This window comes from Physeter macrocephalus, chromosome 20 (genome assembly GCF_002837175.3).
Source record: "Physeter macrocephalus isolate SW-GA chromosome 20, ASM283717v5, whole genome shotgun sequence".
NCBI classification, from domain to species: domain Eukaryota; kingdom Metazoa; phylum Chordata; class Mammalia; order Artiodactyla; family Physeteridae; genus Physeter; species Physeter macrocephalus.
The window spans coordinates 1,706,894-1,725,333 of NC_041233.1; the positions used below are offsets into that span (position 1 = coordinate 1,706,894).

At 47.6% G+C, this 18,440-nt stretch overlaps 2 protein-coding genes across 2 annotated transcripts in view; one reads left to right on the forward strand and one right to left on the reverse strand.

The window, feature by feature from the left end:
• Positions 1 to 9,651: 9,651 nt before the first annotated feature.
• Positions 9,652 to 10,847, reverse strand: LOC102986342 (actin-related protein 2/3 complex subunit 1A-like). Its single transcript, XM_055081201.1, is given in 1 exon segment — positions 9,652 to 10,847. A coding segment is annotated over 1 exon segment (1,074 nt). The 5' UTR covers positions 10,767 to 10,847; the 3' UTR covers positions 9,652 to 9,692.
• Positions 10,848 to 14,527: 3,680 nt separating this feature from the next.
• GALNT2 (polypeptide N-acetylgalactosaminyltransferase 2) overlaps positions 14,528 to 18,440 on the forward strand; it is a 184,142-nt gene continuing 180,229 nt past the window's right edge. The window contains exon 1 of the mRNA XM_024117061.3: positions 14,528 to 14,795. Coding sequence (XP_023972829.1) covers positions 14,670 to 14,795 — 126 coding nt within the window. The 5' untranslated portion in view covers positions 14,528 to 14,669. The remainder of the gene's footprint in view (positions 14,796 to 18,440) is intronic.

Here is an 18,440-nt window from a genome sequence, read left to right on the forward strand (position 1 = left end):
TTTCCTCTGCCTTGTACACACTACACTAGAAGGTATGAGATTTTTCTGAAGGCAGAGATTTTTCTCTGTGTTCTTCATCCATGTTCCCAGTAATCTAGAATAGAGCTTGGCAAAAAGGGCATAGTCAAAAAAGTCTTTGCAGAATGGGTGACTCAGCTCAGTGGGAGTTTATACTTTGAACCCTTTACCCCCCATTACTCAATGAAATGCTCAGGAATTATCTTCACGGGGGAGAAATGTTCTCCCTTCCTGTACCTTTTTAAGCAAAAATACCCCCCAGAAATGACCCCTAGGCCTGTTCACCTGATCCTGTAGCTGGCCTGACCGGGCCGGGGGTGAGCTGATTCCCAGACACTGCCTCACGGCCACCTGCCCTGCTCGCTGCCCGGTCTTCGGAGCAGGACCAGCTGTGGCCGCGTACCCGCCACCAGCCGAATCACCAGCCTGCAGGCTCGTTAGGTCTCTCCCTCCGGCCCCCTTCTCTCCAGGACTCCCCCGTCCCTCACCCCTACGGAAGTCAAACCTTTCTTCTGTTCCTTCATCCTTAACATTGACCCAGCTCTGCCCTCACCTCCTTCCTGGGACATCTAGACACACCACGGCGCGTGTCCAGCACCTTTGGCCTCACTTGGGGTCTGATTCGAGAATTAGCTTAGTATAACCTCTCTTTTCTGACATTCTGAAACATCCTGGATTATTTCTCTTCCTGGTTAAGAAGTTTCTAAAAAGACATTCTTCCTGGGGATGAAACATCTTTGCTAACAGAGGTATGGATAATTTAGGTGCTTTTTGTGAACCTCCGAAGGAATTAGATCCAAAGCAAAAAAATTCTGTGGAGCTGAGTTTAATCCTTAGCAGCTCGAGAACAGGAACCCCATAGTGTACATTTCTGGTTCCCTTTCACTCTTTAGAGAAGTTCTGAACCCAGCACAGACCTGTGGTAAACAAGTGTTGAGTAACTGATTGACTGACAGACGGATGTTTCTGTCTGGCCACAACGTCTGAGTTTTTTTCTTTTTTCTTTTTTTTAAGGAAAAATTGTGATTATTTTCACTGCAATTATTCTTCAGATTTCCCTTATTTTTCCTTTATTCATTTTTTCTCCCGATTTTTCAGTTTGAACATTTTTAAATAAACAACGTTGAGAGAATAGGATAGTAACCCCATCATGCTCTCCACTTGGATTCAACAATGAACATGTTTCCATATTTGTTTTCTCTCTATATATTTATAACTGTCTATAAATACTTCTTTGCTGGGTCATTTGAAAGTCAGTTGCATAAATAAATTTATTTTAAAAAAAGGAAGAAAGGTGCAGACATCATGACACTTCACCCCTTAAGTACTTCAGCCTGCATCTGCTAAGAATTAGAACATTTGTCTACATAACTACGGCATTATCAGAGCTAAAAAGTAATAACCATCTCAAAACATAATCTAATATCCCTTCATTTATTCTTCAATTGGAGATGTTTGCCTTTTGATTACACAATGACTTTGTTTTCCAAAATCGAATGCTACTCACTGTTCCCTACAAATTCACCAGATTTCACAGGGGTGGGAAAGACCTATAGTTCATTGCAGTCTCTGGTTCTGGGAAGATAACGGGTTAGTCAAGCCCAAAGGATGTATTGTTTCTGGAACAGGCCACGTCCATCCTCAAGTACGAGCTGGAGTGCTGTTTTGGGCCACTGAGGGCTGCCTGGATCCCACATGGCTGTTGCAGGCTCTGAGCCTTACAGCTGTAAGTGTATGACCTCGCTCTCTCTTCAATCTGTTAGGAGTGTCCTTTACCTACTTGCCTTGCAGAATTTAAACACTGTAAACGAGCCAGCTCCCCTCTTGCCAATTCTGATTCGGTAGGTGTGGGGTGGGAATCTCAGGACATCTTATTTTTACAAAGCTCTCCAGGATTAGAAATCTGGCGGGGGGAGAGGGGGGATGGAAAAGCCCCATGACACGGTCTGCCCACACAACACTTCTCTCTCCATCTTACGTGTATGTGTTTGTGGGTTTTGTAAGATGATTCCAATTATCTTCGGATGTGAGTGGTGTATAAACTATAAATAAATGAGAGACTTTCCCAGCACACCATGCACACGTTCCAGTCTTGGGACTCTGCAGCTGAAACAGGGAGGGGGGCGTTGCTGTGAGCTTAGAGTGAACGACCTGGGTCTGCACTTGGCCCTGCTAGGTCCTAGTTGCATGGACGATTTGGAAAACTTACCTGAAGTCTCTGAGCCTCAGGGGGTCCTCCAAGATGAGCAGAGTAATACCTCAGGAGGATTCAGTGAGATGTGCCTGTGAAAGCACTTTATGAAAGATGCAGTAGGAGTCCAGTCGAGTTGGAGGTCTATTCACCCAGACCCCAGGTCTATGCAGGGGACCGCTAGGGCAAATGTGCCAAGGGTTCAGGTACCCCAGCAACCGAGAGCCCTGCTGGGAAGAAGCCCATCGTAAAGGAGGGCAGCAACCGTGGGCTGGAGGGGAGGAGGGGAAGAGCACTTCTGAGGTTGGGGGAGTATAGCTGCAGGTCATCAGAAGGCTCTCCCCCAAGCCGCCGCCCAGGATGTGCAATAAGAGAGCGTACAACAACCCATCATCTCTGTGGAGTGTGGACAGGGCAAGGCCCGCGTTGCCTCCTCGGCAGCCGTCGGGCTCACTCTAGCCACGGGCAGCCCGCCCTGCACACGCTCTGGCAGAGACGGCGCTGCAGGGAGCGCTGGTGGCCCCGCCACCCCCGGGACGGGTTTCCTGGGAGCCCTGGGTGAGAGGGTTCACGTGGGCAGGAGGCGGGCGAGAAGAACACCCTGGGCTGACGACAGGGCTGTCGTGGCGCCGTTCTCCTTGTCCCAGGCACTCAGTGGGGGAAGAGCCATCTGGAACGAAAGGGGCCGTTGTGCTGACTCCCCAGCTCTAGTCTGGACCAGGAAAGGCTGGGGTGACCCCCAGCAGAACGATCCAGAATGAAGAGCAGCCTCCCCATGGCTTGACGTTCCCCTAACGTGGGACGAGGAGGCCGTGTGGACGCTTCCGGGATGCTCTGTTCCCAAGAGGGTGGGTTGTGATGGCTGGGGAGGACGGGAGGTGGTGGCGGGGCCCGCGGTGCTGCCGGGGTTCTGGACGGAGGCTGATGAGCGGGGCTGAGTTTCACTGGCACTTTGCAGAGACGGAAAGGGAGGCAGTGACTCCTCATCCTTTCTGATTATGTTACTGAAGCATAACTTGCATATAGCAAGTGCATCTGTCATAGGTGTCCAGTCCATTGGACTTTTTCACAAACTCAGCACATCCGGTAACCAGCGCCCATATCCAAACCCAAAAGGTCCTCAATTTCCCCAGAGACTCTCCTGCTCTCTGAGCTGGCTTGGGCAGGTAACACAACAGCGCTGGGCCGCATGATAAAACTGGAATAATAATAGTGTTTACTTCATCAGGCTGTTGTGAAGATTAATAATAATCACGGAAAGTAATGCACGAACAGCACTTGCAACAACGCCTGGCGTGTAGTAAGCACGTCGTTAGTGTTTACATTTTCAGGGTAATTGAATTCTTTAACCTAAATGACGTCGATGAGTTATTTCTCAGTCTCAATTCAAGTCAGGAAATTTCTGGGAAGATTATAGCAGGTGGTCAGTATATGTATCCACCGGGTATGGGAGGGAAAGCAGCCCTCGACTCGCCGTGGATGGGACTGTTGTACTTTAAAGTGTCCCCTCGCATTAAAGCCAGCTCATGGTAGGACCCAGGCAGCACTCTTTCGTATCTTCTTTTTACAATAGCCTCTGTATAAACACACTTCAGATTTTGCGGGGGAAAGAGTTCTGATTATCCAGTTTCAGTGTATAATATTTTAGTCCTATTTAAGCAGTTATAATTTTGTTTTTCTTTTCTCTCCTAATTTCTCTCCTTATTTTCCTCCTATTAAAATATTTTAGAAGAAGGAAAATTGAACAATCAGATTACAAAAAAGGTTCTTGTCGTGAAAAGACACAATATACCAGCAAATTTTACAGGGCTCCTGACATCTCTACCAATGGCAACTGGGACGATGAACGGCTGCAGAAGTACCTCTGCCGCACTGACGTGTTGCTCCGAGGAGGCGCTGTTCCTGCTGTACCATACGCTCAAGAAAAATGCCCGAGGGCTTCCAGCAGAAAAAGATGACCCGGAAGAATGACAGCCACAGAGCCGCCCAGGCTGAGCAAAGGACAAGGCAGCACTTAAGGAGAGTTTGCACTCGGCCCGTCACCGAGGAAAACACAGGACCTGTGCACGAGCAGGTGTGTGTGGAGGTGTGTCGGGAAGGTAAACAGGCAAAAGAAACGGAAAGTTCTATGTGTGCGAGCTGCCTAGGGAACCAAGATGCAGTGACGTTTAGAGGCCTGAGTTGGGTAGCTTTACCCAGATGATTTCAGGGTTCTGCATCGTTCCTAATTTGTAAAATGCAACGAATCATCAGGCTCAACCACACTGTCAGTTAAATCACTTTTTAAAGAAAATAAATCAGACTTGCAGGAAATTTGCCAAAATAATTCCTATACTTTCTTTACCCAGACTTATCGCCTTTAAAAATTTTGCCATAGCTGTTTTATTATCCTCTGTCTATATTTTTCCTGAGGGTGACTTGTGTTTATCATGTCACTTTAACCTTTGATACTTCAGTTCCTACTTCCTAAGAACAAGTCTCCTATGTAATCCTGTTACAGCTATCACAACCAGAATACGTAAACCTCTACGTAAGCTGGCATGTGCTATAGCATTGAGCTATGCTATCACCTATTCTGCATCTCTCATCCACTTTTGTAAATTGTCCTGGTCACGTTTTCAGCCACTTGTAGGGGATCACGTACTCATGTAGTTATCCCGTCTCCTCAGGTCCACTAGTCTGGACCAGCTCCTCACCCTTTCTTTGTCCTGCATCATAGTGACATTTCTGAAGAACACAAGCCAATTATTTTACAGACTGTTCTTCAATTTTTTTTTTACAGTATTTATTCGCTATGAGATTCAAGTTATGTATCCTTGGCCAGAATACCAAAATGGTGTGTCGTGTCCTTCTCAGGGTATTTCTGCAGACACAGGATGTCCACCTGACCCTCACGAGTCAGTCATTTGATCACCTGGCCAGGGTGCTGCCCAGTCTCTCCACTGTACAGTTACTGGTTTCCCTCTGTAACTAATAAGTATTCTGATGAAAGACATTTGCAGACCTTGTAAATATCCTCTCTCTCATCAAACTCCCCCGTTCCTCCCCTGCAAGCCCTGCCCCCACCACACACACACACTTTAGAATCTATTGATGAGTCTTCTCCAATCATTACTATGACGGTTGCAAAACAGTGATTTTCATCTTCACCTTGCCTTCACCTTTATCAGTTGGCATTCTACTGAGAGAAAGAGCCCTCCCATCTCCTCCATTTATTTCTCTATTAATTATCAGCAGGTACTCATAGATTTCTGTTTTATTCAATATTTATTGTGACACATATATGTCCTAGATTTAGCCGATGGGTGCCCTTCAAGCTGGCTCCTGTGACCTTTTAACCCGCCCCTCCCCCTTTCTTTTTGGCTGCATGCGGGCTTTCTCTAGTTGTGGCAAGCGGGGGCTACTCTTCTTCGCGGTGCGCGGGCTTCTCATTGCAGTGGCTTCTCTTGTTGTGGAGCACGGGCTCTAGGCGCGTGGCCTTCAGTAGTTGTGGCTCGTGGGCTCAGTAGTTGTGGCTCGTGGGCTCTAGAGCGCAGGCTCAGTATTTGTGACGCATGGGCTTAGTTGCTCCGCAGCATGTGGGATCTTCCCGGACCAGGGATCGAACCTGTGTCCCCTGCATTGGCAGGCAGATTCTTAACCACTGCACCACCAGGGAAGCCCATCTACCTTTTTTAAACTCTTCCTTACTTTCTATTACAAGATGTTCTAGGCTTCTCTATTACCTTCTAGGCTCCAGTCATGGATCAAACGCTGCTCCAAGGAAACCTTCTTATAGTGGAGATTGGTATTTAGCAACCAAGATCTGCTTTGCCAGGTGTGCCCATTGCTACCAGTGTATCATTGCTCTGGGCTCTTTCATGGGGCAGATCTAGGAAATATGTACATACGTGCATATGGTATATGTAGAAATATTTGTTTACATGTGGACACTTAGATGAGCATAGATATGTGTGTATATGTATATGTGTATATAAAACAATGAGTTCATACTGTTCTGATTCCAAATCTACTCCAAAGGAATTTTCCTTGCCTTCTCTCATTCCATACTGTATCTCCCTTCTTCCATGATGAAAACCCTAGATCTCTGAAACAGGGCATTTTCTGATTTGCTCAGTTGCACAATATGCATAAAATAGTTTAATTGAGACAACCATAACACTATGAAAAAAGCCATAAAGAAGAGTTCAAAAATTGTTTATAGGGCTTCCCTGGTGGCGCAGTGGTTGAGAGTCCGCCTGCCGATGCGGGGGACACGGGTTCGTGCCCCGGTCCGGGAAGATCCCACATGCTGCGGAGCGGCTGGGCCCGTGAGCCATGGCCGCTGAGCCTGCGTGTCCGAGGGTATATAGCCCAAGTACCTTACTTAAAAGTTATTCCTATTAATCCCTTTATCCCCTTTCAATCCAGTTATGTTATACATTTGCAATATAGTTGGGTTCAGGCATTTCTGTTTGGATTCAGCTTTTAGCATTCCCCCCATAGTTTTGCCGTGTTTACTTTACTTTTGAATATGTAGGACATTAACATGTTTCCAGAAGTCAAGCCTAGAAGAAAGGTGACAGGTGTCAGTCCTCCTGTCCCTTCTGCCTCTCCCTACCACTCCTTAGAGGTAACTCATTTCATGGTTTTCTGGTTTATCATTGGTGTGTGTGTTGCCCAAATAAACATATATTTGTATGTTTTCTTATTTTCCCTTCTTTCTTACACAAAAAGTAGCATGCACTATATAAGCTATTGCACTTTGCATTTAATATTTCATTTCATATTTAATAATATATCCTGGAAATCACTCCATATCTGTTCACAAAAGTCTTCCTTAGTCTTTTTTATACCTCTGCCAATACGGTATCTGGTCAAGCTCTCAAATTTTTGCCAGTTTGTTGGGGGTATAACCAGTATCTCTGTAGTTTTAATTTGCAACTCTTTTATGAGTAAAGTTTAACATCTTTTCACATATTTATGAACTCATAAGATCTTTACTGTGAATTGTCTGTTTATGTGTTTTGCCCATCCCAATGTTTAACTTCTTTATATATTAGTGATATCACCTTACCCCTTTATCTATGATAGGTGTGGAAACAATTTCTTCCAATTTGTCATGTCTTTTTATTGTGGTAAAATATACATAACATAAAATTTACCATTTGAATCATGTTTTAAAAATAAATTTATTTTTGGCTGCCTTGGTCTTTGTTGATGTGCACGGGCTTTATCTAGTTGCAGCGAGCCGGGACTACTCTTCGTCGCGGTGCATGGGCTTCTCATTGTGGTGGCTTCTCTTATTGCAGAGCACGGGCTCTAGGCACGTGGGCTTCAGTAGTTGTGGCACGTGGGCTCAGTAGTTGTGGCTCGCGGGCTCTAGAGCACAGGCTCAGTAGTGGTGGTGCACGGGCTTAGATGCTCCGTGGCATGTGGGATCTTCCCGGACCAGGGCTCGAACCCATGTCCCCTGCATTGGCAGGCAGATTCTTAACCACTGCGCCACCAGGGAAGTCCCTGAATCATTTTTAAGCGTACATTTCAGGGACATTAAGCATACTCACGTAGTTCTGCACCAGAGTCTATCTCCAGAACTTTGTCATCTCCCCAAACTGGAACTCTGTACCAATTAAACAATCACTCCCCCTTCCTCCCTCCCCGTCCCTGGCAACCACCCTTCTACTTTCTGTCTCTGTGAATTTGACTCCTCTAGGGACTTCATGGAAGTGGGCTCATAGTTTTTGTTCTTTGGTGCCTGGCTTATTTCACTTAGTATCATGTTATAACTTACGTCAGATTTTCCTATCTTTTCTTTTTTTTTTTTAGACATTAAAAATTATTTAATTATAAAACTTTGAACAACAGAATCCAAACTTGTATTTAACTGAAAACATAGCTCCAGTCACAAATTATTCATGAAGAATTGATCATAAAACCTGTAAAGACAGAAAGTAGGTCTCTCATGTAGGGCTAGGGGCAGGAGGAGGGAGTCAATGTAAGTGGGTACAAGATTTCTTTTTTGGAATGTTAGAAATGCTTAAAAACAGATTTTGGTGATGTTTGCACAATCCTGTTAATGTAATAAAAATCACTGAAACTTACACTTAAAATGAATCAATTATATCTCAATGAAGCTGTTGATAAAAAATCAGAGCATTTTAACAAAGGCAACTTGTCTTCTAAAGGGGTGTGTGGCCATTGAGCTCTTCTAATGGCATGCATTACTTTTTTTTTTTTAAACATCTTTATTGGAGTAGAATTGCTTTACTATGGTTTGTTAGTTTCTGCTGTATAACAAAGTGAATCAGCTCTACATATACATATATCCCCATATCCCCTCCCTGTTGCGTCTCCCTCCTTCCCTCCTGATCCCACCCCTCAAGGTGGTCACAAAGCACCGAGCTGATCTGCCTGTGCTATATGGCTGATTCCCACTAGCTAGCTATTTTACGTTTGGTAGTGTATATATGTCCATGCCACTCTCTCACTTTGTCCCAGCTTACCCCTGCCCCTCCCCGTCTCCTCAAGTCCATTCTCTACATCTGCGTCTGTATTCCTGTCCTGCCCCTAGGTTCATCAGAACCATTTTTTTTGGAATTTCCTTTCTTTTTAAAGCTGAATAATATTCCATTGTATGTCACATTTCACTCATCCATTCATTTGTTGATGGACACCGGGCTGCCTGCATGGTTTTTTTTTTTTTTTTTTTTTTTTGCGGTACGCGGGCCTCTCACTGCTGTGGCCTCTCCTGTTGCGGAGCACAGGCTCCGGACGCACAGGCTCAGTAGTTGTGGCTCACGGGCCCAGCCGCTCCGCGGCATGTGGGATCTTCCCGGACCAGGGCATGAACCCGTGTCCCCTGCATCGGCAGGCAGACTCTCAACCACTGCGCCACCAGGGAAGCCCTGCTTGCATGTTCTGGCTCTTGTGAATAACGGTGCCATGAACATGGGAGCACATGTTCGAGCCCTTGCTCTCACTTCTTTTAGGTATGTACCCAGAAGTGGAATTGCTTAATCACCTGGTAATTCTTGGTTTAAGTTATTAAGGGACAGCCAAAATGTTTTCCACGGCAGCTGTACCATTTTGCCTTCCCACCAGCAACACACAAGGGTTCCAATTGCTCCACATCCTTTTCTTCTTTTTTTTTTTCCACATTCAGTATTTTTATTTAATTTTTTAGCATACAATTTACATACTTCCCCCACCCCTTCCTTTAAGTTAGTGTGACAATTTTCCATAATAAACTACTTAAAGAGAAGCTTTGGTCAAGAATGGAATGAAATAGCAAAACAAAAAAAAACAAAAAATAAAACCCAAATCACTGCTGCTTTTAAAAAACCGATACTTTCACCAATTATTCTCAAACAAAACACAGAACAAGGTTTGCGCTATATGTGTCTTCAGTGTTTCCTGGCGGCTGGTTCTCCTCCCCATCATGCGAATGGCAGAGCTGCCCGGAGCAGCCTGTCTGTACTCATGCTGGATCTGGGAGGCTCGCTCAGCTGCACATTATCTGAAGGCCCTGGATAGAAGACTCTAAGGTCTTGAAATCCCAAATGGTCATGGCTCCATCGATGCCAGTAGTGCAAAATTTGCGACAATCTTGCTTGTCCACCTCATAAATAGACACTTGAGTGATAGTGTTCTGGTGCAGTGTCTCCAGGGCCGGGTTGTGGTCCTCGGTCGTGGCCCGCTTGTCCATGTTGCGGAAGTGCTCCATGGTCGACATGTTGCACCGGATGCTCTGTTTCGGGATGTCTAGCTTGGAGACAAAGGTCAAGCAGCCGCGGTCGTTGTAGTTAAAGAGCATGGGGCAGCAGTCATGGCCAGCAGCCAGGACACTGTTCTCTGAGATGAAGGACACACTCAGGAGGGGTAGGAACTCTGTCTTCAGAGTTGAGATCTGCATGCTTTTTGAGGCATCGGCAACGGACACGGTGCTGTCGTGGCTGACCCAGGCCAGGCGGCTCCTGCTGGCGGAGAAGCTGAACTTGCGCACCCAGCCGCCAGCGCCACTGCCACCAAACTCTGACATCAGATGACCAAAAGGCATCTTGCTGCCCCAGGGCATACTGGCTGGCTCCTCATCCACTTCTTTAATGTAGGCAGAAAACACTCTGCATTTGAAATCACAGGATCCTGCTGCCAGCAAGACATTGTTGGGATGCCAATCCAAGCTGAGGACCCTGGAGCGAATGGGTTTTTTAATGTGCTAGCTTACCCACCCGTCATTTTCGGACTCGAAGTAACAAACAGAAATGAGTCGTGCTCCGCTGCCCACAGCAAATTTGTTCTCGAGCGGGGACCACTTGACAAAAGTGGCTGCACAGTTAATTCTCAGAATCACCAGGGTCGGCTTCCAGACACCATCCTTCTGACCCCAGACGTAGGCATTGCGGTCAACCCTGCAAGTGATGACACGGTCACTCTTGGGAGCGCAGTCAATACCTGTGATGTGTCCGTTGTGCTCCTTGAGTTCATGAGCTTTCACCCACTGCCTCCCGTTCTTATAGATGTGGATTTCGTGGTTATTGGGGCTAAGGGCAATGGGTACGATCCCTGTTCCAGGCATGACAGGTGATTGGCTCTAGTAAAAATTGATGCAGGGACATTATTCTTAGTGTTTTCAAAGGACAGAAAACTGGGGGTCGGGGCCGTCCAGACAGGCTCGGAGTGTTAAATTCCCAGACTCTGGTCAATCAGCGTGAACAGGCTCTGGCGGGCGTGGGAGGAGGACCGAGGCCCACATCCTTTTCAATATTTGTTATATTCTGGTTTTTCATTTTCGTTTTTGCTTTTTAAAAAAGAATAGCCATACTACTGGAGATATCTCATTGTGGCGTTTGTTTTGTTTTGTTTTTTGCATTATCGATCTTGGAGGTAGGTTCCAGTTTGCCCTCATGGATTTTAGTTGCTGTCATGATGTCTACTTCATTCTTGCAGCTTCTTTGTCCTTACGCTTCCCCGTGTCACATCTAGCCTTTCTTCTGACTTCAGATTTACAAACTACAGTGCCTTCAGACCCATTGCCATGCGCAATGGAGTTGAAGCTTTGGCCATAAATCGTCCTTCTTCACCTCGGATGCTCTTTAGCCTGTTCTACTTTGTTTGATACCAGGATCACAGCTTCTGCTCTTTTAGAGTTGGGTTTTCCTTTATGACCAAATTTGAAAATCTTTTAACAGGCAAATTAAGTGCATTTTTAAATTCATATACTGGTATGGTTTGGTCTCCACTCTGTCCTGTTATATTCTGTTATAATTACTGCATGTATTATGGTATACTTATTGTGTTTCTTTCACCGTTTGGTGTGTATTCTTTGCTATTTAAGATTTTTTTTCTTTTAGGGTTTTGGAACAGGGTTTCCAATATTTTGGAATATTTATGTTTTGCTTTAGTGGTTAAGTTTTTATATTTTTACAATAATTCTTTTCTTTTTTCTTAACCCTTTAACATCTGGTCTGTCCATTTTATATGGTGTCATTTGATTAGCAACTATTACCTATTTAACAGTCAGTTACATGATTATGTTTCCCCTTTTCTCTCTCCCTTCTCCTTCAGTTTTTTTTCAGTTGCACCTGTTCTATTTGATTAGAAAGTATGTGTATATACTAGTCTTCCCATCCGTCATTTGGCGGTTTCCTCAGTTATCTCTTGTTTGGGGGAAGCTCATTCTCCAGGAAAGGCATAGGATGCTGTCTAAATTTTTGTACTCGGTTCTCATCTGTTTGTCTATAGCTTTGATCCTTAAAGGCTGGACACAAAAATCCTTGGCTGGTACTTTCTTTCCTTAGTGTCTTGTAAATACTGCTCCACTGTTGCGTTGCTCTGTATGTTGCCAGCCTAAATATTTTTATTTCTATAAGTAATTTGATCTTTCTGCCTTTAAAATCTAATAGTTTTACTAAAATATGTTTTGGAGTTGATTATTCCACTCAGTTTTCCAAGGTACATGGAAGGTACTTTCAACATATAATTTAATTTTCTCTTATTTCTGGATTATTTTCTGGGATTATAGTTCCCCCCTAGTTTTATTGATATGATTGACATATAGCACTGTGCACAGCATAATGACTTGACTAACATATATTGTGAAATGAGTATCACAGTGTTTAGTTAATATTCATCATCTCATTTAGATACAAAAAAAGGAAAGAAAGAAAAAATGTTCTGTTCCCGGTGAAGAGAACTCTTAGGACGCACTCTGTTAACAACCTTCAAAAGTACCATACAGCAGTGGTAACTATCGTCATCATGCTGTATGTTACATCTGGGATGATGGTGTTAATATTAATTTTGCTTCACTGTTTGGTGTTTCTACTTTAGAGACTCCAGTGACATGTATTTTGGTTCTTCTTTCCTGGCTTTCATTTCAACGACTTACCTCTGAAAGTTTTTTACTCCTTTCTTTATCTTATTTTCAATTTCTTGAATATTTTCTTGCCATTCTTCAGTGTCCCCTTTTACATATTTGTATTTGATATATTCTCCCTTGGGCGTCTTGTAATTCTTCTTTGTTTCTGGGATAGTTTTGTCTTTATTTTCAATTTCTATCCTGAATCTTATCAACTCCTGCTGTATTTCTTCCAATTTTTGCCTAATATATTCTTAGGTTTTGAATTCCTGATTCTAGCTGTGTGTGTGTGTGTGTGTGTGTGTGTGTGTGTGTGTGTGTGTGTGTATCCAAATATATGATACTTTGTTCAGCTTGAGAGTTTGACATAAGGTCTTACAATTTTCCTCTGCTTTGTCATTTTATTGATGGGGGGATTTCCATCAGGTGAAATGTTATGATTCATCTTCTCATCATAAGAAATGTATTTTTTTTCTTTTTGCAGTAGATTTATATGCAGCTATTTTGATGTTTTAGTGCTACTAGACATTTTGACACAGGGTTCATAGTTCAAGAATGTCCTCTTCTCACTGTATACTGAAGTGCAGTTTTTAATAACCACACTGAGGGAGGGACTGGTTGTCTTTTATTTCTGCGGATCTATAATTTCCTTCTTTTACTTCCTTCTTTTCCTTCACCACAAGACCTCCAAAGGGCATTGCCCTTTCTCTATTTATCTGACTCTTCCCAGAAGCAAGGCTTCTTCAAGGCTGCCACCTCCTGTCCCATTCTCTTTCAAACCTCTTCTCTTTTCCAGTCAAGTACCCAACCTGTGTTCAGTATTTAGTTCTTGGTGTTGGACTTTCTCTTCATAGAAGGATTTAAGCCTGGGTTTCACTTAAGCCCTTGGCAACAGTGGGGGGAGCTCTGTTGGAATTTGAGGTATTTTCTTTCTTCTACTTAAGAAGTAATTTGAAGTTCAGTTCATGGCATTCGCTCTCCTAGTAGAGCTGAAGGCTTGTTTGTTTGTTTGTGTTTTATTGAGGATGTGAGTAGAGATTAAGATGCAGGCAGCTGCCTTTGTCCTCTGGACTGGTCAGCTTCCGGAATCCCTTTTAAAATATCAAGCGCTAAGTAACATTTCTTTCTTTCCTAGGAACACTGGAAACTTTGCTGTTACAAGGGCATCGTCAAGGTTACACAGATTCTGTTACAAGACAGATCTGTCTTCTTGCATCTTTAAAGCTGTTTCGTGTGCTGCCTCTTCTTTCTTCTTTTAATACAGCAACCAGTCACAAAGAAAAAAATTAAAAAAAATATAGTGCCTTCCTTCTTCCTCATTTCGTGTTTGCTTAAAAACAAAAAAGAAGACCCTGCTATTCAGCACTCCGTTCATCCCCGGAAACATGCTCTCTTGAAAAATCACCTCTTGGTTTCTACCTCCAGGCTACCTACCTCTGCCTAAATAAATAAATAAAATGGACACCTGGGGATCAGGGATGTTCTGCTGCAAGATTAGTAAGAAAACTGCACGAGCAGCAGCCAAGTCGGGTCCCGGAGGGGGATTTGCACCAAAAAACTCAGGTCGGTGGGCCAATAAGAGCGAGCCTGCCAGGGGGCTGGCGTGGTCCCAAAGACCGAGGACCAAGGAAGTGGCGCTCCCGGCCGGGCTGCAGCGGCGACCGCGGGTGCCTGGTGCGGGCGCCCGTGTGTGTGCGCACTTGTGCGCGCGCCCCGCGGGCGCCCGGCGGCCACCTGTCACTCACGGGGGGGCGGGGCGGGGCGGGGCGGGGCGGTGGCAGGCGGAGGCCCTCCCCGCGGGGCCGCCGCGCCGCCGCCGTGGAGACGCGGTAATCCCCTCCTCCGCCCGCGCCGGGCCCCCGCAGCCTCCGCCGATTGGTCGCCCTTTGCTCCCTGACCCCCTCGCCGCCTCCGCGGCCGCCGCTTCCTGCTCGGGCGCTGCGCGGCGCTCCCGGCCGGGGCGGAGCTCGGGCGCCGGGCGCGCACCGCCCTCGCCGCCAGCCGCGCCGGAGGAGGAGCCGCCGCGCCCTTCCCCTTCCTCCGCTCCTCCCCGGCCCGCGCCCGCCGCGGCCCCAGGCAGACTCGCGAGCAGCGGCCGCGGCCGGCGGTCGAGTCGGGAGGATGCGGCGGCGCTCGCGGATGCTGCTCTGCTTCGCCTTCCTGTGGGTGCTGGGCATCGCCTACTACATGTACTCGGGGGGCGGCTCCGCGCTGGCCGCGGGCGCGGGCGGCGGCGCCGGCAGGAAGGTGAGTGGGGCGCCCGCCCGCGGCCCGGCCCCGGAACCCCCGGCGCCCACGCGCCCCGGCCGCGCCGCGGGGCACCGAGGGGGGTTCATGGTCCCTCCTGCCCTTCTCCGCCCGGACCTCCGCTCCGGGCCTCCTGGCCGTGTCCCCGAGGCTGGGGGCGCCCCCGGCCCCTCTGCGCTCGCCTGGTTCGGGAGAGGGCGACCCGGCGCAGCCCCCGGGACTGGGGCCGCCGACGCCGCTTGTCGCCCCCCGCCCCGGCTCTCTGCTCCACGTAATTTGAGTTGAGTTTCGTCCGGCCGCCGGGATCCCCGTCCCCTGCGGTGGGACGTTTGGGGGTGGGGATGTTGGGAAGCACAAAAGCGGGTGGGGGGGGGGAGGGCGAGAGGCGGCCGCCTTTGCGACGTGTCACGTACCTGGGGAGACAGGAGTCCAAGTTTCTTTTCAGCCCTTTGATACTAGCCGCTGCAGTGTCCCCTCCCCCTTGTCGCCGCGCCCCGGGGAGGGGGCAGTTCTGGGTCTCGGCCCGGTATCTCTGGGGACGGGGGCGCCGCCAGCCCCGCGCCCGACGGAACGGACCTCTCCGGCGGTGCAGGCGGAGGGCCCCCGCACCCCTGCGCCCCGGACGAGGCCGGCCACCCACCCACACCCCGCGACCGTCTCCTCCCGGCCCCCGCGCCCGACTCGGCCGGCCCTCCCGCGCGGTCCCCGGCGCCCGCCTGTCCCAGCCCCACGCCCCCGTTTCGCGGGGTGGTCCCTCTACCGTGTGTGTTCTCGGCGGGCTCCAGGGGCCGAGGGGATGGGCCGTGGGCACCGCGTGAGCCGCTCTGGACGGCCGGGTGCCCTCGGGAGGGAATGGAGCGCCCAGGGCGCCGGGGCCCTGCGATCCCGCTGGGAGAGCGGGGCTCTGGGCTGTGCACTTGCCGCCAGCGGTGTTTGTGGGGTTTGGTGGCAACCAGACTTTGAAAGCGGCCTCCACACGGTGTAACCCCTCTGCTGCGACCTATAGTGTCGCCGCAAACCTAGGAAATTCTGAGTTAATGGAGGTGGACCGTGGGTTGGGCAGGAACCAGGGAATGGTGTCCTGGAACAAGCCAGAGTAACTGGATGAAAAGACTTGAGCTCTAAAGTCAGACCATAAACGTCAACGCTGAGGTTCAGCTGCTTCAGAGGTTTCCTTCCTTCCTTCCTCCCTCCTTTCATTCATTCTTAGCTGAAGGTGTTAGATTCATGGTAAATTTCGTAGGCTTGCTTTATCTAGAGGGGCAGAAATGAAAAGTCTTTCCATGTGCAGAATTGGCCTAGCTTATTTCTGAGTTGACATGTGCTCTTAGCCCTGTTTTTTTCCCTATTTTAATCCAGGGAACTGTTGTTCACATGCATGAAGTCTCCGTTCATCCTTGAATGGTAAAGAGCAGTGCGCCCAGCGGAAGCAGTGCAGCCCTTTGAAAACCGTGGTCGTGTTAAACTGGAATTATTTCAAAAGCTTTGCTTCCCAGTAAACTGTGCCTTCACAGGTCCACGTAGCCTGGTGTGCTGGTGAGACCTGGAAGAGCTTCCTGCCTTTCATGTGAAAGAAAACCGAATACATAAGCCATGCTTAGTGTTGCCTTTCCTTGGTCTGCCGCTTTCATAAGCACATGTGATTGGAAACAGCAACAGGGTGGCATTAGCATCTGGAGAGGTTGGCTTCTCCCTGGTGGGCTTCAGCTGGTGGACGGTTCTTGAGGGGTCTTCCATTTGATCCTTAGTTAAAAAAAAAAAAATCCGAGAACTCCTTGTGGCCTGGTGGCAGTAGGAAGGTACAGAGACCTCGTAGAAAAAACTGTGCTAAATGAACAATTATACGTGGATTGGTGATTTGTCAGTTGGGGAAGAGGTGTGTACATGCAATAGCTTTTGAAACTGGAGGAGACTCGTTAGCATAGTGTTGACCCTGGTATTAAAGTAACCGCCCTGAGACTGTCTCCGGAGGGGTCAGTAGAATCTGCTGTCCTGAATTTCCTAATCTAGAGTATAAAACTGCATAGTCTTTCTTCCTCCTGAGTTGTTTCCATGGATTCAGAGACCAGAAAGTCTCTTCAAATTTAGTTCATCCTCGTGATAAAAGGAAATATATAGATTTTCTAGCTTGTAAAGTATGGACATAAAAAAGATAATGTAGCATGCGTGTAAAGGCAGAATTTAAATACTAGCTGTAGTTTTTTAGGTGTAAGTGGACTTATATTTCTTCTCTCGTTTCATACCGTTCAAGTCAAGGCTCTCATTCCATATTTAGCCAATTTCTCTTCACCCTGATGTTTTCCACAGGGTACCAGGCTTCAGTATTAGGCTTTGGGGGATTGTTTTTCTGATGGCAGCCTGACTAGAGTTTCTGCTGCTTCAGCACCCAGCCGGGGATTGTCACTGTGTGCCCTGCCTGTTCAATTACTCCCCTTAGGATGGTTATTCTCCATTTGGCGAAACTTAGAGAGCCCACTCACCTCACGCTGCAGATTTAATAAACTCAACAGGGGCAGGTGCTGCCCTGCTCAGGACTCAGCACTGAAGTTCAGGGTGTGTGGTCAATCATTTTATGCATAATGTTGTTTGAAATTATATTTTATGTACATTGGTAGAGAGCCTTCCCTCCCCCATATGTCGCTCTTTCCCCCTAAGTTGATGATTTGCACTTCAAGGATGGCTTTCCTCTGAGCATCTTAAATGCTTTAAAATTTTAATCATGTGAAGTCCCCCCTGGGCTTTGGTATGTTGGCAGTGGATGGAGCTGCAGAGAGAGGAAGAGAGTTCTGTGGAAGTAAACCTGCCTCTGGGTGAAGTGTGGCTCTTTAGGTTGGAGAGGGAAGGGTTTTCCCGTGTGTGAAGAATGGTCTCTCCTGAGAGAGAGTGTGTGACGCCCAGGACCCCTTGTCTGTGCTCCCACCCACACCCTTGGGAGGCAGGGAGAGCACTCCCGAGGGGCACGGCCAGGGCCCGGTTACTCCCCCGCCCTTCCTCGATGAGTGGGGTGCTGGAGGCCTTTGGGTAAGACCCGGAGGAGGCCTTCTGGGACAGCGGGCTGGGCCTCTTCTTGGGGCGGTGGAGGGTCTCGCTTAGCTGGAATGGGTACCCGTGGAGGACACAGTTGGAGGAGTTTGGGACTACATCATAGAGGGCCTCGGATGCCAAGCTGACTTGTTGGTTCTTACTTCGGCTGACCACAGGGAAGCACTCGTGTGTTTTGAGCTGGGCGGTGGACACTTACGGGGGAATGGTGTGAATCCGTTTATCTACATTAAGACTAGCTTTCTGCTCCTTCTTGCTTAGTGACCTTTACTAATTTACCGAACCTCTCTGACCCTCAGTTTCCTCATCTTTATAGTGGGGATAGTTCTTGCAGCCAAAGACGAACTGCCATTAGGAGGTGTTGGCAAATAGTAGGCGCAGAATAGATGCTGTTTGGAGGGCTGGGGGGAAAGGAAGAAAGCCTAAATAGCTGCTTGAAAGTGTAGTGAACTCCCACTCTTAGCTGTCTTCTTGAGCTCTGGAATTTTTTTTAAATTCCTCATCCATTCCTCCCAGATTGATTTGGTTGGTTCATTTGGGCCGGCAGCATGACATCAAGGACTGCCTTTTCGGGAAGCGGCCTGGACGTCTTGCCGGCTCTTT